This window comes from Humulus lupulus, chromosome 7 (genome assembly GCF_963169125.1).
Source record: "Humulus lupulus chromosome 7, drHumLupu1.1, whole genome shotgun sequence".
NCBI lineage: Eukaryota > Viridiplantae > Streptophyta > Magnoliopsida > Rosales > Cannabaceae > Humulus > Humulus lupulus.
The window spans coordinates 82,818,468-82,845,585 of record NC_084799.1 but is presented as its reverse complement, the minus strand read 5'-3'; the positions used below and the strand labels follow the sequence as shown (position 1 = coordinate 82,845,585).

The 27,118-nt window shown below is 39.1% G+C and overlaps 1 protein-coding gene across 1 annotated transcript; it reads right to left on the bottom strand.

The window, feature by feature from the left end:
* Nucleotides 1-278: 278 nt before the first annotated feature.
* Nucleotides 279-2,297, bottom strand: LOC133791926 (putative pectinesterase 52). The gene is made up of 5 exons (XM_062229834.1): nt 2,014-2,297; nt 1,755-1,917; nt 1,109-1,315; nt 639-868; nt 279-441 (listed from the first exon to the last, which is right to left on the bottom strand). Exons 1-5 carry the CDS (start codon nt 2,295-2,297, stop codon nt 279-281), a joined length of 1,047 nt encoding a protein of 348 aa, XP_062085818.1.
* Nucleotides 2,298-27,118: the final 24,821 nt, after the last annotated feature.

The following is a 27,118-nucleotide window of genomic DNA, read 5'->3' as shown; positions in this document are numbered from 1 at the left end:
TTTTTGTGGCTGAACCCCCATAACCCTGCTATATTATTTTCACCATTTTTTTATTACCTTTAATATGATTTTAATATAGTTTTGCTCTCCATTTCTGCCAACGAAATGAAGAACGTCAACAACTATTATAATACCTTAATTATTTTCACTACAAATATCTCATAATTAAAACATAAATAAATAAGTTTTTGAGAAAAATCAATGAGCATTGTCTCAAAATGTTGATAAGAAACCTCTTAACAACAGCAAAAGTGGAGACTTATAAAAATATATTGTGGCTATTGGGGGATTGCCTCAATCCAATTATCTTGATTAATGAATACTGATTTCGAGTAAGTACTCTTGAACTTCGATAGACTAAGCTCTTTTTCCCATGCAGCACGTTTGGATGTGTCAGATCCGGGTCCTTCACAATGAACCTCAGCATACGTAAAATTACTCCTATTAAAAGTTGGATAAAACAACACATCAGTTATCATAATAATAAAAATGTTATTCTATAAATACAAATATTGTGGTCATTAATAGTATAATAATTGTGATTTGTTTTATCTTTGTATCATTTATATGTGAAATTAGTAGCACTAGATAGTATATAGAAGTGCACTTACTCATGGCCTTGGTTAAACCAAGCATACCATCCATTTGGAATTATGATGGAAGCAAAATTAGTGGCATGAAATATGACTCGAGAAAAAGCACCATAAGCTCTACCCAGATACACTTGGCCACTCCCTGAAATAGAGCCTCCTTCAAATACAAACCCACCAGAATCCTCAGCTGATGCTCGACCTTGTGCTGTTATGTATCCTATATATTCAACATTATTATTTTGCATCTTCCCAACTGTCACATTTATACTTGTTTTCTGCATGTTATATAATCGTTAAAAAACCAGTATATAAATTTGTCCTTTGTATTAATTACAATTTACCTATTTAATCTGTCACAAAGATTGCTAATTAATGGAATTAATATTATTGAAATAATAATAATAATAAAATACTACAAAAATAATTTAAATAAATAATGTATTTTATTTGTGTTTTGTTTATTTCTCATTTTTATAGACTTTTTACCATCGAGCCACGTCTTAAGGCTTTGTTACCTCGTAATAAGATTGGGCATAACCAAAAATAAAATCTACAGCTCCTTCGATGTAACAATTGCTGAAATAATGGCGACCGGTTACGTCCCACAAGGTATCTTGAACACCCCGAAACCCACAATCCAAAAATGCCGATTTGTCACCATATATTCTTGCTGCCACCGCCGGTGTTACCTCACCAGTGCTCATCATAATGTTGTACGAGTTCTGTATTTACGCACACACACCATCATTTCTATCTGTCTATATATATATAGAGTTAGAAGGATTTTTTTTTTCTCTATATTCACATTCGCAGTCCAAATCCAGTTTATATTGGCAGATAATAAGTTAACACTCATCCGTGTACATTGTAAATTGTAATTATACTAAACTTTCCACACATAATATATTCTCTGAAGTTAAATTATTGTGTCAAAAACAAAATTCAACCGCTTGTTTCACGTATGATCGTACTGGAGATCTGGATTTCTATAATCAACACAATAAATTAACTCTAGATAGTAATATTGCATGTGAGAGTTCATCATAGCTATAATATATTAAAATAACTGGCCACACATAATGAATTGAATAGTACACTATTGATAGTGCTAAAAAAGTGATCCTAGCACAACCTTCCCATAATATATATATATATCCATACCTCAAATGTAATGCCCTTGGCAACAATGTTGTCTGGGTGAGACGAGAATGTAGCACTTTCATCTGTTTCTCCATGATCGTTAAATGTGATAACAGTATGATCTCGACCATTAATTCCTTCAAGATAAATATATGGCTTCTCAGGCGGAATAGTTACCTTTTCTCTGTAGTTTAGTATTCATAATAAAACAATCAATATTATATTAATAAAATGACTAATATATATATATATATTATATTAATATTGCTACTATACGTACGTGTATATGCCTGGAGAAATTTGGATCTTTATCCATTGAGTATTACTGGGGGAAATTGAATCAATGGCTGCTTGTATAGTATTGAAATCCCCAGAACCATGATTGTCGACAGTGATGATCTTCATTTCATTCGATGATTTTACTTTTGAAAAGTAAACGTTTAAACTTCGATATTGGTCATATTTCGTATTGCTCAAAGCCTTCGAACTAGTCACAACATAGCCAATGTTGAGTACAAATAATGCCAAAGCAAAATTAATAAATAATGGAGGGAGAAGCTGCATTTTTATTTTCATTGAACTATTAAATGGGTGGCTTTCGGATCTAATAATTAATTACTTCCATACATCATGAGGTTCTGGTGAGGTGACTGTGTAAGATCAAGAGGACCTGAATCTGGATATATATATATATATATATATATATAGAGAGAGAGAGAGAGAGAGAGAGAGAGACAAAAAGAATCGTGATTGATACTCATATATGATAAATAATTTTTTTCATTTTTGATTTCATGAACATATCCAATTTTGTTTCAAAAGAGAGAGAAACAAAAAGAATCGTGATTGATACTCATATATGATAAATAATTTTTTTCATTTTTGATTTCATGAACATATCCAATCTTGTTTCAAAAAAGGTATCAAAATCTAGCATAGGTTTTTTTCTTCTTGATAACATCAAAGATAGCATGTATATATATATCTATATATATATAGAGAGAGAGAGAGAGAGAGAGAGAGAGAGAGAGATAAACGAAAAGAATCATAATTGATACTCATATATGATGAATAATTTTTATAACATATCCCATTTTGTTTCGATAATAATGGTACCAAAATCTAGCTTAAGTATTTTTCTACTTGATTTGCTAATGATTATACTAAGGTAAAACATATTTATATGAAAGAATATTATTGGTAATTTGTGTATGGATAAAGTACATAACTTGAAATTGGATTTTTTACTTGTTTGTAGTTGTAGACTAATTTGGTAAGCGACTACTATTTTTTTAAATTAAATTTTGTTAATGAGATACATGCTATTTAAATTTTTTTTATTAATTTAGTTTATTATTGATGGTTTGTGAATTTGGGAATGAGAAAATAGTGATGATTTGTTATAGTTTAGAATATTTGATGAGTAGTAGTAGTGGCTAGAGTAATGATGAGTTATGATATTATAGATGATGTTGTTGAGTGGACAAGTGAAGAAATTTGGGTTTGGAGGAGTAAGTTTTATGTTTTAGAGAGTAAATGATGGTAGAAAGTAGTAGAATTTTATTGATGGTTTGTAGTTTCTAGTTACATCATTTTGCTACCCATGATGGGGTATTTATAGTGGCTAGTCTACTTTACATTTGTGGTTAGAATTACTTATTCCAGATCCTTCTTTTACTATAAGAAATATTAACCACACGAATTTACTTGCTTCTCAAGCATAACTAGAAAGTTCTAGACTTAAGTTTTCTAGAAATGCTTATAAGAAATTCTAGAGAAAATCTTATTCTACAAATATATAAAAAATTCTAGAATAAAGTATTCTACAAATGTCTAGCACATTCTAGAGTATTCAAGAAATGTGTAGCAACTTCTAACACTCCTCCTTGGTACACATTTCAGTAACTCCAATCATGTCTCGTAGTAGCTCGAACATTTCCTATTGGTAGTGCCTTTGTGAATATATCTGCTAATTGTTCTTTGGTCCTGTAGTGCTTGAGTTCTCTATTTTTTTGTTTGTTTCAGCTTCTCTGATGAAATGATACTTGATGCTTATATGCTTATTTTTGCTGTGAAATACGGGATTTTCGGCCATTGCAATAGCTGATTTGCTATCACAGTAGATCTCCCATGTCTTCAAGTATTCTTTTCAACAATATAGCTTGGCTTGTAGTCATTGTTGCGGCAATATACTCTGCTTCTCTAGGATCACTCAAAATGCTATTTATTCTATTTGGGATATGAAGGGTAATTGGCTAGACAGGCAGGAAGATGTGCAACAAGCTTTCCAGAATTACTATACAGATTTACTCGGCTCTGAAATGAAAAGGAGAAGGACTGTTTTAGACTCAGTGGTGCAGCAGGGAGCAACTGTTTCATCTCAGCAAGCTGCGTTTTTATGTGGGAATTATACTTCAGAGGAGGTCAAACGAGCACTTTACTCAATTCCTGATGACAAATCCCCTGGTCCCGATGGTTATAGTAGTGCTTTCTTTAAAAAATCTTGGAACATTATTGGTACAGACTTTACTCAGGCAGTTCTTTCTTTTCTTCACTCGGGGAGGATCCTGAAAGAGATTAACACTACTAATATAATTCTTATCCCTAAGACTAATTGCCCTAAACATGTGAGTGACTTTAGACCTATTGCTTGCTATAATGTGGTTTACAAGGTTGCTACGAAGCTTATTTGTAATAGATTAAGGGAGGTTTTACCTTTGATAATTTCTGAAAACCAGAGTGGTTTTATCAAAGGTAGAAATATTGCTCATAACATAATGCTCTGTCAGGACATGGTTAGAGAGTATGGAAGGAAAAAAGCTAAGGCAGCTTGCCTTATCAAGATTGATCTTCAAAAGGCCTATGACTCCCTAGATTGGAATTTCTTGCAAGAAATGATGTATGCACTTAAATTTCCAGCTCAATTCATTCGGCTTGTCATGGTCTGTGTTACATCAGCTAGATTCTCGATTATTCTTAATGGAGCCCCTTCAGATTTGATTCATTCTAGAAGAGGATTAAGGCAAGGGGACCCCATGTCCCCTCTTCTCTTTGTGATTGGAATGGAATATTTGTCCAGAATTCTTGCTAGAGTTGCTCTGCATTCCGATTTTAAATATCACCCTCGATGTGACTGTTTGCATTTAACTCATTTGTGCTTTGCAGATGATTTACTTCTTTTTAGTCGGGGTGAGTTCAAGGCAATGTACATGCTCTTAAGAGGGTTTCAATTATTTTCGGAAACCTCTGGTTTGCAGGCTAATAAGCAGAAATCGGCTATTTTTGGAGCTGGTATGCAGGAGGAGGTTTGGTTTCAATTATCTGAGGCTACTGGTTTTCAGAAAGGTAGGCTCCCTTTCAATTACTTAGGGATGACTATTAGTAATAAAAGACTCTCCATAGCTGATTGTGATTGCTTGGTGGAAAAGATGGTGAAAAGAATAAGAATTTGGAGTACTAGGAACATATCTTATGCTGGCCGGTGTACACTCATCAACTCTGTTCTACTCTCCATAAACAACTACTGGTCTCAAATAGTTGTATTACCTAAATCGGTGATTAACAAGATTAACCAGGTTTGCAGGAACTTCTTATGGCATAATGGAGTTCGTTTGGAAGGGCCTGGGAGAGTTTCCTGGCCTGAAGTTAGTTGTCCTAAGCAGAGAGGTGGTCTGGGTTTTAAAGATGTCGGGTTGTGGAACAAGTGTGCTATTGGTAAATATGTCTGGGCTATTGCGAAAGAGGAAGAGAACTTGTGGGTGAAATGGATCCATGCCGTTTACTTAAAGCAAGAGGACTGGTGGTGCTATAAGGCGCCTAGTTCTAGTAGTTGGTATTGGAAAAGAATTGTTAGGATCAAAGAGGATTTCAAGGTTGCTTATCAAGAATCCTTGCTCAGCAGGGATCAGTATAGTATAGCTAATTGGTATAAGCTATTGATAAACAAGTCCCAAACCAGATGGAATTATGCTTTTATCTGGAATAGACTTGGTATACCTAAGCATAAATTTGTCTCTTGGTTGATGTTAAAGCAACGGCTTCCTTCTAAAGATAGGCTCTTTCGGTTTGGAATAACCCAAGATTCACTGTGTGTTATTTGTGGCCTGCATGATGAAAGCCATAGACATCTTTTCTTCGATTGCCACTTTAGTAAGAGCTGCCTTCTCTCTATATTGCAGTGGCTTAGAATTGGTTCCAACTGTTGCGAGATGATAGGTTTGATGAATTGGATTCGTCGAAGTAGGCAGTCGGCGTGTAAAAGAAGTGTATATTTGTGTGCTCTAAGTGCTTGTGTTTACCATATCTGGAAAGCAAGGAACTCTGCCTTTTGGAATAGGTCGGTTCCGTTAGTGTCCTGTGTTTCTCAAAATATCAAGACTGATATTTGTATTAGACTGAGGAGGTTACTTGATAGGAACCTTGGTAAGGAGGATTTGGCTTGGGTGAGGAAGATTTATTGTAATTAATGCTGTTTAGTAGTCTGTTTCTTTCTTTGGTGTCTGTTTAATTGGTGTTTGTAATTTTGTTGTGCTTAATACAAGTTGCTGATTTACCAAAAAAAAATATACTCTGCTTCAGCTGATGATTGCACATTTTTTGCTTGTTTCTTTGATGCCTAGGAAAATATCATTGATCCAATTGTGAAAACATATCCTGTCGTGTTTTTCACATCGTCTAGTGATCCTGCCCAGTCACTGTCTGTTTAGCCGATTAGTTTTGAGTCATGGGTGACATGACTCCATACCATATTCCCTAGTTATTTGTTTCATCCAATTATCTAAGAACTCTCTTGGATATTCCGTAGTGAACTTGACTTGGATCGTGCATGAATCTTGATAGGAGACTGACTGCATACATAATGTCTGGTCTTGTAGCAGTCAGATAGAGTAAGCTGGCAATTAAACTTCGAAACTTCGATTCATCTGCTTTTGGTGAGCCATCTTCTATCTTGAGTGCTTTGTTGTTGTCTAGTGGAGTTGATATTGTCTTACATTCCTCCATTTTGAACTTCTTCAATAGTGTCTATGTATTTCTTTTGTGAAATGAAGATCCCATCTTCTTTTTAAGTTATTTCAATCGGGAGAAAGTAGTGCATTAAGCCCAAATCAATCATCTTGAAACTTTTCATCATGTCTTCTTTAAATTTCTTGACCATCTTCTCATTATTGCATGTGTAGATGAGATCATCAACATATAAAGAGACAATAAGTGTGTCATTCATTCCTTGAGTCTTGATGTAGAGTGTTGCCTCACTTTTGCTCCTCCTGAAGCCTTGTTCGGTGAAGTAGTTTTCGATCTTGCTGTACCAGGCTCTTGGAGCTTGCTTTAGGCCATATAAAGCCTTTTTTTAACCTGAGAACTTTATCTTCTTCTTCTTGCACCACGAACCCTTGAGGTTGCTCCACATAGATTTCTTCTTCGAGATAGCCGTTGAGAAATGCTAACTTCACATCTAGTTGGAAAATCTTCCATTTCTTCAGTGCAGCTAGAGCAATCAAAGCCCTGATTGTGTTGAGGCATGCAACCGGAGCAAATGTTTCATTGTAGTTAACTCCATGTTGTTGTGAGTATCCCTTGGCAACTAACCTTGCTTTATGCATCTGAATTGAGCTTTATCTTGTAAACCCATTTGACTCCTATAGTGTCTTTGTCTTGTGGATGATCTACAAGTTCCCAAGTCTCATTCTTCTCGATCATCTTTATCTCTTCTTCCATTGCTTTTCTCCATACTTCTTGCTTTTGAGCAGCTTCAAAGCTTTCTGGATCCATAAGCATTAACTTGCCAGTCTTGTAGAGATCTGCTAAGGGTCTCATTCACCTTGGTGGTGATTCTGGAGGAGATTTTGTGTCTTGTACTGGTTCTTGCGTAGTTGGTTGAGTTAAAGACCCAATTTGATCAAGTTCTTCATTAATTTCTTGTCTTGGAGATAGAGGAATGTTGATAGTATCCCTTTCTACTTCTTCTGTCTCTCAATTGTATGCAGCATCTTTGTCGAATCTTACGTCCCGATTAATTATGAGTTTCTTTGTTCCTAAGCTATAGACTCGATAACCTTTTGATTGAGTGTTATAGCCTAAGAAAATTCCTTTCTCAGTCTTCTAATCTAGCTTGCCTCTTTTATATTTTGGAATATGTGTGTAGCATATGCACCCGAATACTTTGAGATGCTTTGCTCATGGCTTTCATCCACTCCAAGCTTTAATCGGTGTTTTATCTTGCAAAACGTTGGTTGGACATCTGTTGAGCAAGTAGACTGCAGTGCTTACTACCTCTGCCCAAAATCATTTTGGAAGACTTTTCTCCATGAGCATAGCTCTTGTTGTCTCCATAACAGTTCTGTTTTTTCTCTCAGACACACCATTTTGTTCTGGTGTGTATCCAACCGTGAGTTGATGCTTCATGCCTTCATCTTCGCATAAATTGTTGAACTCATTAGAAGTGTATTCTTTGCCTCTATCACTTCTTATTGTCTTGATGTTGCGACCACTTTGCTTTTCGACACGGGTTTTGAATTTCTTGAAAATATTGAAAACTTACGATTTTTGTCGCAAAAAATAAACCCATGTCATTCTAGTAAAGTTGTTGATAAAGAGAATGAAGTGTTAGGAAACTTATTCAAGATCTTGTTTATTTTCATATAAATCATATATTAAACATATTAATATAAGAAAACCTAGAACATGTTTCTAAAATTGAATTCATATAGAGATAATGATAAGAACACTTACATTATTGTGCAACGGAATGATTGAGTCATTCCTTCAGTTTCTCTAACCCTTGTATTCTTTCTGTCACAGGGTATCACCAAGAAACTTAACCGTTCTTCAATTTTCTTCACAGCCTTCCAAAGTATCTTAGAATCACCTAGACTAGAGTGGGCAATTCTCAACACATGAGATAGATACAATAAGAAGAAGAGATGAGAATATTGAGGCTTAGAAAAAGAATTTTTGTTGTAGAGAGATTCTAAAACCCTAGAATATGAAAAATAGATTTTCAAGTTGTCTTTTGATCATTTGTTTTCAACTCTCACTTAACATTCCTTTTATAGGCTCAATTAGGTTACATATTTAATTAAAAAATCAATCAAATAATAGTCAATTATCAGCCCTAGGTCGAAATTCCCAAGGGCCATAGGCCCGTGAAATTTCCCTTTTTAATTATAAGCCCATTGGACCTAAAATCAAGGACCGTATTATTTTCTATTGATTGATTAATTAAATAATTATTTAAATCTTTTATCAAATTAATTATTTATAATTTGAACCTTGATTTAAACTTATTTATTAATTTAGACATCAATTTATCTTAATTAATAAATCTGCCATAATTTCTCTTTTCTTCTCTAAATTACATAACTCTCTGAAACTATCCAAAATTGAATTGGTCAACTTTGATAATTCTAATTGCTAATTAAATCAATTAATTGAGACTATCTAGATGATTTTTTCCAAGGCACAATGGGGACCATGGGCCTATGAAATCAAGCTCCAATAAGTTATCATAAATTTAACAAATAAATTTACTAACTTATTAATTCCTCTTGACTCTACTAAAGACTCAGAATTGCACTCTTGAATTCATAGAAAGCTCTATAAAAAAATATAGATACATTATTAATTATCCATTGTTACAATCATAATTGTCACTCAATCCTCTATAGACGGTCTACAATGAGATGGGACTAAAATACTGTTTTACCCCTCATTGTATTTTATCCTTAAAACACTTAGTTCCTTGTAAATGATATTTCAGTAAACCAATATTAATTACTGAAATGAGATCTCTACCATTTAACACCTTTTATTTGTTAGATTTATGATAACTTATTGGAGCTTGATTTTATAGGCCCATGGTCCTCATTGTACCTTGGATAAAATCATCTAGATAGTCTCAATTAATTGATTTAATAATCAATTAGAATTATCAAAGTCGACCAGGTCAATTTTGGATAGTTTCATAGAGTTATGTAATTTTGAGAAGAAAATAGAAATTATGGCAGATTTATTAATTAAGATAAATTGGTATCTAAATTAATAAATAAGTTTAAATCAAGGTTCAAATTATAAATTATTAATTTCATAAAGGTTTTAAATAATTATTTAATTAATCAAATCAATAGAAAATAATACAGGCCTTGATTTTAAGTCCAACGGACTTATAATGAAATGGAAAATTTCACGGACCTAAAGCCCATGATAATTTTGACCTAGGGCTATTAATTGGCTATTATTTTATTGATTTTTCAATTAAATAAATGACCAATTGAGTCTATAAAAGGAATGTTAAGTGAGAGTTGAAAACATAAATTAAAACACAAGTTTAATCACTAGTTTTCTGATAGATTCTCTCTATAAACATAAGTCATTTTCTAAGCCTCATCATTATTTCTCTTCTTCTCTTTGTAACTATCTCATGTGTTGAGAATTGTCCACCCTAGTCTAGGTGATTCTAAGGATACTTTGGAAGGCTGTGAAGAAAATTGAAGATCGGTTCAGTTTCTTGGTAATACTCTACGACAGAAATGATACAATGGTTAGAGAAACTGAAGGAAAGACTCTATTATTTCGCTGCATATAATGTAAGTGTTCTTATCATTATTTCTCTTTGAATTCAATTTTATTTAGAAATATGTTCTAGGTTGTTTCATATTAACTTGTTTAATATTAGATCTACATGAAAATAAATAAAGATCTGTATAAGTTTTCCTAACAACTAGCCTCAGATCCTTTGCTAATCTTTTTTTTCATGCATGAACATCTTAAAAATTGAATTAGATGATGTGTTGGGTAATTGGATGTATTTCATGATTTTATGAAGCATATTGAATTCTATGTGATTATTAACAATTTTTAGGTTATTTTGTTGAGTTTTCTATGCCATTAATTTTTATATATGCTTTATTTTGAGTAAAACATGGTAAAAATTAATGAAAAAACGTTTTTGGTTGGAAAAATTGCACAAAAATTTTTTTGGAAATTTTTTGCCTGGCTGCCCACCTGCGCTCGCACACCTGCGCGCGTCCCCTTGCAACCCAGCCATCAGCGCGCACACACCCGCACGGGTACTGTTGATTAGAGGTGAAAAGTGTACCTTTATTGATCTTAAATGTCAAAATAAATTAAGTTTTGATTATTATTTTCATTTAATTAATATGATTTATTTTTATAAATGAAAATATTTGATTATGATTTAATTTATTGTTATTTTGTAGGAATTAAAGTTGTATTTTGACACTTTGAAATGAGGAAAAAAAGAAAACAATTAAATCTGAAAAAAAAAGAATAAAAATGGCATTCTTGAAGAGATGTTGCCCAGAATCCGGCCCAAGACTCCAGCCCAATCTGAAGGCCCCAGCCAGCCCAGGCCCGTTTCCTTCCCAGCCACCAAGCCAAAGCTGAGCCGCGAGCCGCCTGATGCTGAAGCCTCCCTGCGCCACCTGTCCAGTAGCTCCCTTCCCAGCTTCCTTCAACCCAGCTATTCGCGTGTGCCAACTCCCTTCAGCACCTCCAACTCACGCCCAAACCCAAGCTCCTCTAAAGGCCCAACATAATCCATCAGCATTCTTTTCCCTTAAGCTCCAGCGGCCCAACACAGTAAGCCCAACGCCTCACCCAACTTCCCAGCAAGCCCATCCGAAGCAACCAAAGCCCAACGCCAGTAGCCCTTCTCCTCTCCCAGCTAGCGCCTACGTGGCAGTTTCCCATTGGCTGGGAATGGGTTAAAATCCACATCTGCCACCATCCACCTTCAACTCATATTTTGTGGGTATTGGGCCTTGCAAAATTTTCATTTTGAGCTTTAAAGCTCATCTTTTTTGGTGCTTTAGAAAAATGGCATTTTGACAATACACCAAAATAACTTGGTTAATATTTATAATAAGATTTGATTTTTCAAAATCATATTTTATTATTAATATTTCAGATTTATTTTGTAAACCCCAAATTGTTGTTTAATTTCTTTTTAGTCCTTTTCTCCCTCTATAATTAGGGACTTTTCTTTCACAATTTCAATGTAATTTTTAGGTAGCAAAACTCTATCAAATTTTAGTCTCATTTCTCATATTTTCTCTCTAGAATTTCATGAGAATGTCTAACATAATAGGCTAACCTTCTTAGGAATGTTAGAATGATCCTATATGCACTATGACTTTGTTTGGTATTTTTGATTCACCATGTGCTTAAAGTTTATATATTTGAGTGATTTATTTTCTTTCATCTTTATTTCTTCATCTTGTTATCTATATTTATGTTTACTAATAGTATATAGATTTTGTCAAGCACTCTCTATGTATGATCAAATTAGTAAAAATAATATGGATAATATCTTTATCATTTTCTACATCTCATTCATATATATTTACTTTTGCTAAATCTATATAGAATTAGTCATGCTCTTTCTATGTATTTTATAAATAGAAAAAGTAATATTTGTTTTAGGTTTTATGTTCAATATTTTATTGCATTATTGACAATGGTATAATGTCATTTTTAGATTTCTCATAAGATTTATCTCATCCTTCCATGGTAAAGAATAGTAATCACTTGAATACATTTTTGTGAAATATATTTGTGCTTCAATGTTAAATCTTCAAAATGAATGGTTGAGATGTGAACTATTTGTGTAATTTTTGTGAATCAAAGATTCAAATAAATAAGTATGCATATTGGTGACTCTTGATCCTTCCTACTTGTTACCTATTGTTACATCACACTTTATTCTATCTTTATTTCTACTCTTTAAATCTAAAAAACAACAAAAATATCACTTGTTCTATTTTCCTCATATTATTTATCTCTAAACTTATTTATTGATTAACTTTATCCATTTGCCTCCTTGTGGAATCGACCGCCCGATCAATACTACGACTATCGCTAAGTGAAGTCACGTTTGGGCGTTTAACAAATTTTGGCACCGTTGCCGGGGAGGTAATAGAAAAAAAAAATAGTTTTTCAATAAATTTTGCAAAAGAGGTGAGGAATTCTATCTTTTTCTTTTTGTGTATATTTCTCTAGGATTTTTTTTTAAAAGATTTTTCTTATTTACTCTTAAAAAAAAAAAAAATCAATATCATTTTTTTATTGTTCCTTTTTAGTTAGTTTTTCATTTTTTTACATTGTTGTACTATAAGAAAAAAAATATTGTCATCCTTTCTTTTCTAGGATTTGTTAGTTTTATTCTTAGTTTATTTTGTTGTTATTTTTCTTTTTCTCTCTTTTTCATTTATTATTGTTGTAAAAAAAAATTTAAAATAAAAATAAAAAGCTTGTTGTGAGTGTATTTATTTATTTTTTCTTGTTAATTTATTTTTAATAGCTTATTTTATTTATTTATTTATTTTTATTTTTAGAAAAAAAAACTTAAAAATAGAAAATAAATTGGTTGTTATCTTTTGCTAGTTTAATTTTCATTTATTTTTTTTATTTTAATTATTTGTGTTTAGGATATGTTACATTTTTTTTTTATATATCTTACTTTTCTGCTATTTTTTTATGAGTTTGTAGGATTACTTTTGTTTACTTAGTTTTTCCTTATCTTTGAAAAAAAATGTTACTTTCTTAGAATTTTTTTTAGCCCTTTTGTGTATTAGTGTTTTTCTTTTCCTATTATTTTTTTTAGGTTTAGTGAGCATCTTATTTCTTTTGTTTAAATAATTTTTGTTTTTCTATTGTTTAGATTTGTATCTTTATTTTTCATTTTTTTTGTCATTAGTTTTTTTTTTAGGTTTTAAATCTTGATAAAAAAAAAATCATAAAATACAAAAAAAAAAATTAATAATAATAAAAACAAAGCTTGTTTTTGTCAACATAAGCAATTTTTGCTTAAATGCCAATTTGAGTAAAGTTCCATCCATGCTTACTTAGTAACCTCAGGGAGTTCTAGTAAGTATTGGTTGTAAGAGGACCGTTTTTAAGAATTGTGACCCCTCCACAATTATCTATGAACCTCGGGGAGTTCTAGATAAAGTGTGGGTCTTAGGTGAGACCGTTCTAAAAACCTCAAATCAACCTGGAAACAAGTAAAACAAAAATAAAAAATAAAAACAAAATTTTAAAAAAATGAATGATGAAGAGAAGAAACATTTCGAGCTGTATTTTCTAATGTATTATCCTTCAATTAGAAACAACCATAATTCTAGTACTACTGAGGGTACTAGCCGTTTTAGGAGTGCATGCAAACTTAGTGTAAGAGAATACCGAGAACTTGAGGTCTAAGAAACTAAGTTTGAAAGAGAAAATTACGAGGTTCCCGAGGTAGATTATGATGAACGTTATTGTAACTTTGAAAGAGTTGACCATAGGAGTTATAATTCTAGTTGGACCAACCTCGTAGATTTTAGTTGGAAGCCTGAGTACAACTACCATGCACCGCCTCACATGAATTTTGAGCAAAATTTTCCTAACTTCCCACATGAACCTCCATATAATGTCTGCACTAATACAAATTCCTTAGAGGACACTTTACACACATTTATAGAGGAGCAAAGAGAATTCAATAGACAATTTGTGGAAGATTTTAGGGAAACTAGTACTCAACTTTCAAAATTGACCAACGCTATTATCTCACATAATTTAAGTCAATTCCCGTCCCAACCTGAGGCCATAACACCATCCCATACTCCCAGTTCTAAACCCGACGAGGATGATGCTATTACCATTTGGAGTGAACCTCTTTCCAAAATTTACAACACAAACAGCCACCTTCCAACCACTCCAAATAAAAATGGAAGCTATCATACTGATGTGATAGACTTAATCGTTGAGGAAATCATAAACATATTTTCCATGAAACATTCACCAAATTTCCTCCATGATTTTGAAACTAAACATTTTCTTTATCCTGAAAATGTTACTAACGCCTTGATTTTTGAGACGCAGGGTAAAAGAAAATTCATTTTTGATACAGGATAGTACACAAATATGCAGTTGGTAGACTTACCTGAGAGCGATGCTTTTGTCTACCAAAGACTGATTATGTTTTATCTTTATTTTTAGTGTGTTTTATTTTCATTTGTGTCTTTATTTTATGTTGCGAATTTTTACTTTTTGGGGTTTTGTTGTTGGTTATCATCTTCCATTTTTCTCGCACAATGAGCTTAATGTTAGACATTGAGGACAACGTCTCAATTAAAGTTGGGGTAGTAGGCATATTCATGCGTTGACATATACTTTTATTACCATTTTGAAATTTTGAGTTAAATGTTTGCAAAACTCATGACAACATAATTTTTGTGAGATAGTTTTCGCTATTTTTACTATTGGGAATTAATTTTTTAGAGTAATTTCATGCACAACCAAACATTGAAAAAAAAAATCACACATTAAATTGAGAAAAATCCTAAAGTTTAAAGCTTTTAATTTTTGTGAGAATGAGAAAACAACTTTGAAAACTTCTATTGATCATTTGAGTTAGTAAAATTAATTTTTGGGATTTAAAACATGACATTTACTAGAGGGATAATTTTTTTTTTGTTTTTAAGAGCCTTTGTTGTATTTTATTGTAATTTTCCTTTTAATTTCTTGTAATTTTATTTTATTCCTATGTTGTCTCTTGTCAAAAAATGATAGAAAAAGAAAAAAAAAAGAAGAAAAGAAAAAATTTATAAAAGAAGGAAAGAAAAAAATATATAAAAAAAAAATGAAAAAAAAGAGAGAACAAGAGCAACATTTTTCATCTTGACCTTTTGTAGTTTTGTTGAAAAAAAAAAAAAAACATTACTACATTTGTTTTCAATTTATGTCATAAAAAACAGAAAAAGAAAAAGAAAAAAGTTTGTGTATTGTTTATTTTTATTATCCAATTTTGTTTCGTTATTTATTTTGGCTCTTAATATCATTTTGAAAAACCCCGAAGGTTCTTATGTCATTTAGATTCCAATTAATTGATTAGCCTATCTTTTGATCAATATTTGTTAACATTGTTTGTCCTAAAACGATAACATTCATTTTTGAGTGTTAATTGATAAATTTCCAACTCCAAGAGTGTCAACCATCTCCCATAAAAATACTTTTGTTGACGCGGTTCTTCGCCAACAGGTAATTAAAAGAAGAAGAGAAATGGATTAGTGCTAATAATGAACCGAAACAGATATATGATCTTAGCAAATGGAAAGGTGATTTTAATTACAGGGCCTTTTTTACAATTGAGAGTCCGACCCCTATTTACTCCCAGGTTCTCCATATTTATAGGAGAAGGCACCTGGGAGTTTGTAAGAAGGTCATCCCGTGACCCTCTTACCTATCGTATCAACTCTGTGACATTCATGATTAATTCCTAAACCTGACACATAAGTGTGGTCAAATCAGTAGGTAAGGAGATAATGGGCCGCACGGCCCAACCTAGTAGTGGGTGTCTGAATACGCACGTTCCTGCTGTGTGTCCGAGAAGTCAGGGGGATATCAGACACGTGATGTCTGATATATGCACGTTTACCTTGCGTGTGTAGACTTTACAAAGGATCATAGCCTCCCTATCTAGCTCGTACCACGAGCTGCATACTTGACTCGACCTTCGGCCTTCAGAGTCCTTCTCCCAGCCTTGGGCAATCTTGGCAAGCCCTTGGGGTCTTCCTGAGCTAAGGAGGTACGACCTCGAGATAGAAGCTCCGGTGTTGGGGTTGTTCATGAGGTAATCATGGTTAGGCCGCAGCTCGGCTTGCTAATTAGCCCGTGGGAAATCCAGGGCGTACATCTGCCCCCCAAGCTCCTGCTCGTGGTACGCCACGTCGTATGGGACCACAGTAGGGGCTTTTAGGCTTCCCCATGAACTCTTCACATTCCACCTCTTACGCAGGCGCCTGATACGTGGAACATCGTGGTTGGTGACGGTACGTCTTACGAGAACCGCATTTAATGGCTTAGCCTATGCCCAGCCGTCGTTTCGTATTTCGAGTGGAGGGCCTTGGATCCCTCACCAGGGTCATCCAACGGCCATATACACATGATCCTTCATGTATATAAAGGGGGTGGCCACCCTACGCATGGGCCACCCTTTCATTCGAAATTTTTCCAAACTTCTCTCCTCCTTCTCTCTTCATTTCAGAAGAACAAACCCTCTTCTCTGTGGCTGCTACTTTCAGCGTTCAAGAAGCTCAGACGCACGGATTTCTTCAAAGCTTTGGAAGCCAACACACCGACGCAGCTTTCACCAAGGCGACACCTTCACCCACCTTCCAGCCAAACACTATAAGTTTCCTGACCATGTGCGTTTTGAAAATATATGTCACTGTAGCTTAGGTAAAATTTTTGCTGTAGCCACATGCAAGGGTTTACTGGGTTTTGTGGATACGGAGGGTGAAAGCCCTTTTAGGTTAGGGTATCTTTGCTGTAGGAAATCACTTAAGAGTATGGTTCTCAGGATGCTTTTTCTGGGGAAAATTTCTGGGTAGGAGTTTTGGAACTTTGGGGTGCAAAACTGAGTAGCTTAGGGAACACGCCTCACAGGCGGTTTTGCAATTTTTTCCTACTGAAACTTTCCCCCCAAGGAAAATTCTATCCTGACCCTCCTGGCACACGAATTCCGAGTAATCAAGGATCTGTTGGGAGCACAGGCGCGTGTTCATAGAACTGCGTGGCCTCACTCTCCACGGGCTGGGCTTACCTCAGCTCGTGCAAGTAACATTTGATTTTTCCCTCACGCTTGGGTCGCCTTTTCTGAAATGTTTTCTTTTGTTCGTTAGGCAACCAGATGGCACCAAAAAGGAATGCCCCACAGAAGACCGTTGGAAGCTCAGCCTCCCAGCAGGACAAAGGCAAAGCGGTGATGCCGGACTCCTCGATCCCCTGCTTTGGGCCGGCAGTGGAGAAGGAGCTCGAGGTGGCTCCTGATGCATTTTTTGAGGCGGAGAGGATCGTCTCAAAAATGACCGACCAGGTGAAGATCAACAAGATCTTCCTTTCCCACAACATCGTGCTGGGGAAGCCGTATGTGGTGGCCTGACCTGCTGCAGATGGTGAGTGGAGCTGTGCGCCGCTCGACGAATCGTTCGCAGCCTGGAGCGACGAACATTTTAAGGCGGGGGCCTTCCTCCCACTGGATTAGTATTTTGCTGATTTCCTTAATTATGTGAGGTTGGCACCGTTTCAGCTCCCGCCCAACTCCTACCGCTTGCTGGCAGGGTTGAAGTATTTATTTCAGAAGCACGAGTGGGAGGTCCCCACTCCTACAGACATTTTATATTTTTTCTGCCTCAAAGCCAGCCCGGACCAGCGGGGGCGAGGCGACGAGTTTTACTACTTAACCCGATTCCCCAATACGGCTGTGGTCATCGAGCTGCCCAGCCATCCCAATGACTTCAAGGATCAATTCTTCATGTCGACGGGGTTCAGGAATTGCGAGCTCCACTACTTCAATCGTCCTCGTAAGTATCTTTTCTCCTTAGCTCGTAAGTTAAGTGTCGTTTTAGCTCCTCCCGTACCCCTTTCTGACTTAGGCTATTTCTGCAGCCATCTTCGCGAGGACAGAGAAATCTGTGACCCTCGGGGCCCAATACGAGACGCTGGCGGGTTTGCCCCCCAGTGAGAAGGATTATCGCGTGCTCGTAACAGACGAGACGATGATAGCCTGCAAGCTGATTTTCCCGAATCAGACTTTAAACCTCAAGAGGCCCCGGGGGCTTCCCCCAGCTCGCGACACCAGACCCATCGTCATGGAGGAGGTCGCGGAAGATGAAGATGAGGAGGACGAGGGCGACGAAGTTCCGCTCGTGAGGAATAGGAAGCGGACCTTGGAGGTCGTCCCGGTGACGGGCGAGGAGAGGATCCAATCCGGAGTAGCCGCGGGTCCTTCTGGCCAAGGTAACCCTTACTTGTTTAGGAGTCTAGATATGGCCACAACAGACCCCCGGCTGGCTAGGTTCAATCCCAGGCATATCGTCCATCGTCACCGAAGGGATCCAGACCTGAACACGACCCTGCTCCATTGCGTCGACCGGCTTGTGCTGGATTACCAAGATAGCCGACCTAGGGGTACCGTAGTAGTAGATAACACCCTAGCCTTTAGGTCGATCCTATTCGAGGAGTATGGGACCAACCTTCGAACATGGCCATCACTCTGGAGGGGCGACGTAGCTCCGGGGCTTAGGCAGTATGTAGACGAATCTAGCCCCGAGTCAGACTCGGGCCCAGAACTTGCGCCAGCTCGGGAAGTAATCGACTTAGATTCTTCCCCGAGCTCGGGGGGTAGGATTCCCTTAGTATTCATATACTTTTTACCTCTTAGCTTTTGTATCTATATGATTGCTAACTCTTACTAACCATGCTTTTGTTTTGACAGACGAGATGTCTCAGCCCGAGGAGAGCCTGCGAGGTGCGGTCTTCGGGGGGAACCCTTTAGCTGGGCCAAGAATGAAAAGGCTCCGGATGTCCAAGAACGCCGCCGGGACCCCCACCAAGTCTCCTGCAAAGGAGAAGGATCAAGCCCTAGCTTCACAGGTTGCGGGAGCGGTTCCTCCTGCTCCAGGGGAAGCAATATGCCTCCACCGGCTCCGCGAGCTCCACTCGCCGCCCGGGACGCAGTAACGGAGGTCGGGACATCGGCCATCGTATCCTCCGATGTGCGCATACCAGTCAATCCCCAGGACCTGGAGAAGATCCCCGAGGCCTTTCGGGGAACGGTGTATGAGTCGGCGAACTACGCCGTCAGCCATATATACAAGTTCACCAAGAAGGAGCTCCGGGCCATCGAGACAATGAGCTCGGTGGGCATGCTAGAGTCTTCACTAGGCATGGCCATGACGGTAAGCCAACCTTAACTTTTGTGGTTTTTTTTTACTTTGTTATTCTTTGCCCTGCTTTTTCTTAAGGCAATTGTCTTTCCGTCTTTGCAGAGTGTTGTCGCCCTTCACCGGAGCATCATCAGGACCAAAACTCAGCTTGAGGACATGAGGGACGAGCATCAGACTACCCTGCAAGCGGCCAAGGATGCCTTGGCGGCCTCTCAGGTCGAGTTGGAGAAATCCCATTCGAAGATTCAAGAGCTCGAGTCCTCCCTTGCCACCTCGAAGACGGACCTAGACACTGCGAAGACTGAGGTCCAGGCTGCACAGAATGCCCTGGAGGCCGAGCGGACAACTTCAGAAAAGTCCATGGAAGATCTGTTCTACCATTGCTGGGTCTACAATCCAAATGCAGAATTTTCTTTCATGTCGGCGAGTCTCTGGGCGCGCTTGCTGGTGAAGTTCCAAGCTCGCCTTGATAAAGAAGCGCCCTCGGAGACCGGGGATGGTTCTGGCGCAGCTGAACAAGGCGAGACGGCGACCTCCAAGGGACCACCTGGCGGAGCTTAGGGCGTTTCTTTTCTTGTGCCCCCCCAATATAATACTCTTTCCTTTTTTTTTTTTTTTTTATGTAACCTTTGCATGAGGTGCATTCACCTCGAGACAATTTGCTTTAACGCTTTTAATTGATCTTCTCTTTTTTGCCTTTACGTATTTCGGTTACAATCTTTTGAAAAACTTAGTTTATGATGATCTTTATCCATATCTCGACCTCTTTAAGAAGAAGAATGATCAATAGATTTAAATCAATTTCTAAGTTTTATGTCCCAATTAAAACCAGGAACTTAATTTGAAAACTTAGTTCGCGTTAACTTTTATCCATATCTCGAGCTCTTTAAGGAGAACAACGATCAATAGATTTAAATCAACTTCTAAGTTTTATGACCTGGTTAAAACCAGGAACTTAATTCGAAAACTTAGTTCGCGTTAACTTTTATCCATATCTCAAGCTCTTTAAGGAGAACAACGATCAATAGATTAAAATCAACTTCTAAGTTTTATGACCCAATTAAAACCAGGAACTTAATTTGAAAACTTAGTTCGCGTTAACTTTTATCCATATCTCGAGCTCTTTAAGGAGAACAACGATCAATAGATTTAAATCAACTTCTAAGTTTTATGACCCGGTTAAAACCAGGAACTTAATTTGAAAAATTAGTTCGTGTTAATTTTATCCAGATCTCGAGCTCTTTAAGAAGAACAACGATCAATAGATTTAAATCAACTTCTAAGTTTTATGACTCGGTTAAAACCAGGATAGGACTTAGTTATCGTTAACCCTTATCAATATCTCGCGTTTTCAAGAAAACAACGGTCAATCGATATGAATCAACTTCTAAGTTGTTAAGGAGACATGGTTATATCCAGGTACCATATGCCCCCCAAGTAACTGGGAAAGGGTCTTTCGTGGTTACTTTATATTACACTTGCAAATATGCATAAAAAGTTGATTTTCATTAATACATAAAAAGTGGCCTTCCAAGCCTTACAAGTGAATCATTGATAATATTTCTTTAAGTGGATGGCGTTCCAAGTTCACGGGACCGCCCCTCCATCAAGTCGAGCTAGCTTATAAGTTCCCTCCTTGATGAATTCGATGACCTGGTATGGTCCTTCCCAGTTTGGTCCCAAAAATCCATCTTTAGGATCTTTACCGGTGAGGAAAACTCTCCTTAGGACCAAGTCGCCTACGCTAAAGGCGCGTTTTTTGACCTTGGTGTTGAAGTAGCGAGTAATTTTCTGCTGATAATGGGCGAGCTGGAGTTGCGAATCCTCTCGCCTTTCATCAACCAGATCGAGGGAATGGTGCAGGAGCTCGTGGTTTCGATCTTGGTCATAAGACTGGACTCTATGCGAAAGAACCTTAATTTCTACGGGGAGGACTACCTCACTCCCAAAGGTTAGGGAAAAAGGAGTATGACCCGTAGGAGTCCGATGCGAAGTCCGGTAAGCCCATAGGACCTGGGGGAGCTGTTCTAGCCAAACCCCCTTCGCTTCATCTAATCTCTTCTTGAGGCTCGCCTTTAGGGTCTTATTGACAGCTTCAACCTGGCCATTAGCCTGAGGATAGGCCACAGAGGAAAATTTTTTTATAATTCCATGCCTTTCACAAAACTCGGTGAACAGGTCGCTGTCGAACTGAGTGCCGTTATCGGAGATGATTTTCTTGGGCAGGCCGAATCGACAGATGATGCTTTTAACCACGAAGTCAAGCACCTTTTTGGACATTATCGTTGCCAACGGCTCTGCCTTAGCCCACTTAGTAAAGTAGTCGATGGCTACCACAGCGTAACAGACCCCACCTTTTCCAGTGGGGAGGGAGCCAACCAAGTCTATCCCCCAAACGGCAAACGACCATGGGGACGAGATCATCCTCAGCTCGACTGGAGGAGCTCGGGCAACTGCAGCGAATCGCTGGCACTTGTCGCACTTCTTCACGTATGAGATCGAGTCTTTGGACAGAGTTGGCCAGTAATACCCTTGCCTGAGAACCTTTAAGGCCAAGCTCTGCCCCCTAGTGTGGTCTCCGCAAAATCCTTCGTGCACTTCCTGCAGGATGGCCTTTGCTTCACCTGGAAGAACGCACCGGAGGAGAGGTAGGGAGTGCCCACGTCGGTACAACACACCATCGACTATCGTATATCTAGGAGCTTGATACAGGACTCACTGTGCATCGTTATGTCCTTCAGGCAGCTTGCCCTCGACGAGATATTCAAGGATGGGGGTTATCCAGGTCGGCTTGGCGTCGATCATCTCGACCTCCATTCTGGCTCCTTCTATACTTGGTTTTTCCAGGAATTCTACTGGTACCAACCCCAAGGTCTCCGTCTCTCTGGAGGTGGCGAGCTTGGCAAGAGCATCTGTATTAGCGTTCTGTTCTCGAGGTATCTGTTCGATCGATCCTCGCTCAAATGCGGACAGCTCAGATTTCACCTTTGCCAGATAGGCGGCCATCTTGGGTCCTCGTGCTTGATATTCGCCCAGAACCTGGTTTACCACGAGCTGGGAGTCACTGAAGCACTAGACGGAGCTCGCCTTCAACTCCTGGGCTATCCTCAGTCCTGCCAGCAAAGCTTCGTATTCGGCCTCGTTATTGGAGGCTTTGAATCCGAATCTCAAAGCCGAGTGGAATCTATGTCCCTCGGGGGATATCAAAATGATTCCAGCCCCGGAGATGCTTTCGTTTGATGAACCGTCCACAAAGATCCTCCACAATGATTGGGGCGAGGTGGCCCGGGGTGAGTCCTCTGCTGGATCCTCCTGGAATCCCGCGCACTCTGCCACAAAATTGGCCAGGGCCTGACTTTTTATAGCAGTTCGCGGAGTGTATAAAATCTTGAACTGACTGAGTTCGACTGCCCATTTTAACAAACGTCCCGATGCTTCAGGTTTTTGCAAAACCTGCCTTAGAGGCTGATCGGTCATGACGTGTATTGAGTGGGACTGGAAGTACGGCCTGAGCTTTCTCGAGGCCGTGATAAGGCAGAACGCCAATTTTTCCATCAGTGGGTATCAGGATTCCGCCCCGAGAAGTCTCTTACTGATGTAGTAGACTGGCTTCTGAACTTGATCCTCTTCTCGTACCAGCACGGCACTAGCTGCATCCTCAGTGACAGCCAGGTAGAGAAAAAGAGGCTCTCCTGCCTTGGGTTTGGATAGCACGGGCGACTCAGCCAGATGTGCCTTCAAGTCGAGGAATGCACTTTCGCATTCTACTGTCCATTCAAATTTCTTGTTTCCTCGGAGCAGGTTGTAGAAGGGCAAACACTTATTGGTGGACTTGGAAATAAACCGGTTGAGGGCTGCCACTCTTCCTGCAGGCCTTGGACATCTTTCCGCGACCTGGGCGAAGGAAGCTTAAGCAATGATCTGATCTTGTCGGGGTTTGCTTCGATTCCTCGTGTATTGACTATGAACCCCAGGAATTTCCCTGACGCGACTCCAAAAGTGCATTTCTGTGGATTGAGCCTCATGCCATATTCCCGTAGTATCTTAAAACATTCTTCCAGGTCGGAAACATGGTTATTGGCAGTCTTTGACTTGACTAGCATGTCATCAACGTACACTTCCATGTTTTTTCCGATCTGGTCCGTGAACATTCTATTTACTAGCCTTTGGTAGGTAGCTCTGCGTTCTTCAGACCGAACGGCATGATCTTGTAGCAGTAGACATTAGTCGGGGTCATGAAGCTGGTGTGTTCCTGGTCCGCCGGATTCATCGCGATCTGATTGTAGCCTGAGTACGCGTCCATAAAGGACATGAGCTCGTGCCCCGCCATGGCATCCACCAACTGGTCAATCCTTGGCAATGGAAAACAATCCTTGGGGCAGGCTTTATTCAGGTCGGAGAAATCGATGCAGGTCCGCCATTTCCCGTTAGGCTTTGGAACTAGCACGGGGTTTGCGACCTAGACTGGAAACTTGGCTTCACGGATAAAGCCACATTTTTTGAGCCGGGCTACTTCTTCTTCTAGGGCTTCAGCCCGGGTTGTTCCTAAACGTCTTTGCTTCTGAGACTTGGCAGGAATGCTTTTATCCAGATGAAGTGTGTGCATGATAACACTCGGGCTAATCCCCACCATGTCCTCGTGCGACCATGCGAATACGTCTAAGTTATCCCGCAGAAACGTAGTCAGCTCCGCCTTCCTCTTGCCGCAGAGGTTTTTCCCGAGCTTGACCATCTGCGACGGATTCTGTGGATCAATGTTCACCTCCTCGAGCTCCTCAATAGCCTGGAGCTCGGATCTGTCCTCGCCTATTCAAGGGTCAATATCCTCACTTAAGACGACATTTTCCCCCTTGGCGCTTTGAGGTTTTTCAATCTCAGGATCCGCTAAGGGTTCCTGAGATTCCTCTTCGCCTTGAATGGCCATTGCTAGCTGCCCGGGTTTAGATTTTCCCTTCATGGAAATGCTGTAGCATTCCCTGGCAGCGAGCAGATCGCCCTGGATAGTGCATATTCCTATTGAAGTAGGGAACTTCATTGCGAGGTGTCGAATGGACGTGACGGCCTCGAAGGCTATGAGCGTAGGTCGGCCCAAAATGGCGTTGTAGGCAGCGGAGCAGTCAATAACCACGAACTCAAGTAGTTTGGAGACTGTCCGAGGTCCTTCACCTAGGGTGATCACCAGCTTGATCGTCCCTATCGCTGCTGATCCTTCTCCTGAAAAACCATACAACATCATGGAGGTTGCCTTAAGCTCGGCGACAGTCAAGCCCATCTTCTCTAAGGTGGATCTGAATAGCAGGTTCACCGAAATTTCGTTGTCTATCAGTACCCTCCTCACTCTCCGGTTGGCGAGCTGGACTGCTACAACCAAGGGATCATTGTGAGGGAACTGGAGATGGCCCGCATCTTCCTCCGTAAAAATGATTGGTTGCCTCTCCAATCGCTGCTACTTTGACTGACGCTGTTTCGGGATGAACTCCACTCCGTTATGAGCCTTTAGTTCATTCACGTATCTCTTTTGGGCGCCTCTGCTCGTGCCAGCCATGTGCGGACCTCCAGAGATGGTGGATATCTCTCCTCCGACCACGGGAGGAGGGACATCCTGATCTATCCGAGACCCGGGCTGACTGGCTGGGGCTTCTGGAGCAGGTCGACTCGCCGTAACCCTGTTCCGTGAGTATTGATCCAAGGGGCCAGCTCGGATGAGAGTCTCGATCTCATCTTTTAAATGCCTATAATCGTCGGTATTGTGGCCCACGTCGTTATGAAAACGGAAAAACTTGGAAGTATCTCTTTTTCCCTTGTGGTGCTTCAATGGCTCCGGCCTCTTCCAGGGGACTCGAGTAGAGTTGGCCAGGAAGATACTCTCCCTGGACTGGGTGAGCTCGGTATACGTCGTGAAAACGGGCTTAAACTTGTCTACGGACTTATTCTTCTTTTGGCCGTGCTGACTGTTTTCGCCATTTCCCTTTCTTTTGCCTCCACCGGGCTGGTTGTTCTGTGTGACGTTTTGGGTTGCTGCCACGACCTCCGTCCCTACTCCAGTGGGCTGATTGGGAACCTGGCTGGTTCCCACAGCTGAGGCCTCGGCTTCCTCCAAGTTTATCCATTCTTGGGCCCTGTTAAGGAATTCGTTAACCGAGCTGACTCCCTTCCTTTGTATATCCTTCTAGAGGTCTCCTCCGACAAGGATTCCGGTTCTCATGGCCATGAGCTTGGAGCTATCATCCGCGTCTCTAGCCCGAGCAGCAACGTTCGCGAATCTGCTTAGGTAGGCCTTCAGGGTCTCACCGGGCTACTGTCTCACGTTTGCTAGGGAGTCGGCTTGGACACGGGCGGCCTGGGAGGCTCGGAATGCCCTTTTGAAGTCAGCTGAGAAGGTCTTCCAGGAACTGATTGATTGTCTTTTACTTTGCTTGAACCACTGCCTGGCTGGTCCGGTCAGCGTGGAAGGGAAGATTAAGCATCGCAGCTCGGGGCCAATGTTATGGGCCATCATCAGGGTGTTGAACATCCCTAAATGTTCTGATGGGTCTCCGCCCCCATTGAATTTTGACAAGTGAGGCATACGGAAACCAGATGGGTATGCTGTCGTTGCTATATTAGGTGCGAAGAGTTCCATCTCGTCCCCTGAATCATATTCGTCTTTTTCTTTTTCTGACAGGAGCTTCCTCATCAGCTCCTCCATCTTAGTCAGGCGCTCAAGGGTTTGGTCCTGATGTCCTTGGTTATTCCGGAGTTGTTCAACAGCTCCAGATCCATTGTACATATTTGGTGGGTTATTGCCCCTCCTATCTTGAGATAGGTTATTTGGGACATTCCCTCCGTTACGTACTTCGAACAGAGCCCCCCCTGAGCGAGCCTGGCCATCTCCTCCTGCTCGGCCCCCTCTATGAGAGTTGTGTTGGTCTTTATTGATCAAATCAGAGATTATGCGCAGCGGAACAACAATCAAATTGTCAAATTAATCCCATAAGATTTCTAGATCTACTTCTTCACACTCATATATATATATTGAATCAAGGACAAGAATAGAAACATTACCTCAGGTCCTTCCTTGCTGCTATCTTTTCGTATGGCTGAATCCTTGAGATCTCACACCAAGATCTTCCAAAATGTTCTCAGTCACCCAAAGAACGAGTGTGGGCTCGCTATACAAATAATAGGCAATAACTATTTATCAGATATTCTCAACACATGAGATCTGATAAAGTTTTGACCTAGGTTTTGTGAAGAACAATGACCTTTGTTTTGTCACTGATCTTTTTCTCTGAGAGAATCCTAGATATTTTTCTATCCCTGAAAACTTACGTTCTGTGAAAACTGATATCCAATATTTAATAATATCCAATATATTAAAATATTTGTTATTTTAAACAAATTCAAAATAACTGATCAGTTATCAGATTTTTGTTTAAATAATAATATTTAAATCAAATCAAAATATCTCATTATTTATTTAATATTTAAATAACTAAAATTGTGGAATCAAGAGACCAAGTCTATCTCTTATGCGTGTAGCACAGTGCATGTGCACTGTGCCACACGTGTACCACATGCATGTGCATGCATGTGATTTTTCCCAATTTTTATTATTATTTAAATACCAAAAATCCCAAAAATAAATTAATTCAAAATTAATTATATTTTTGTTAAATC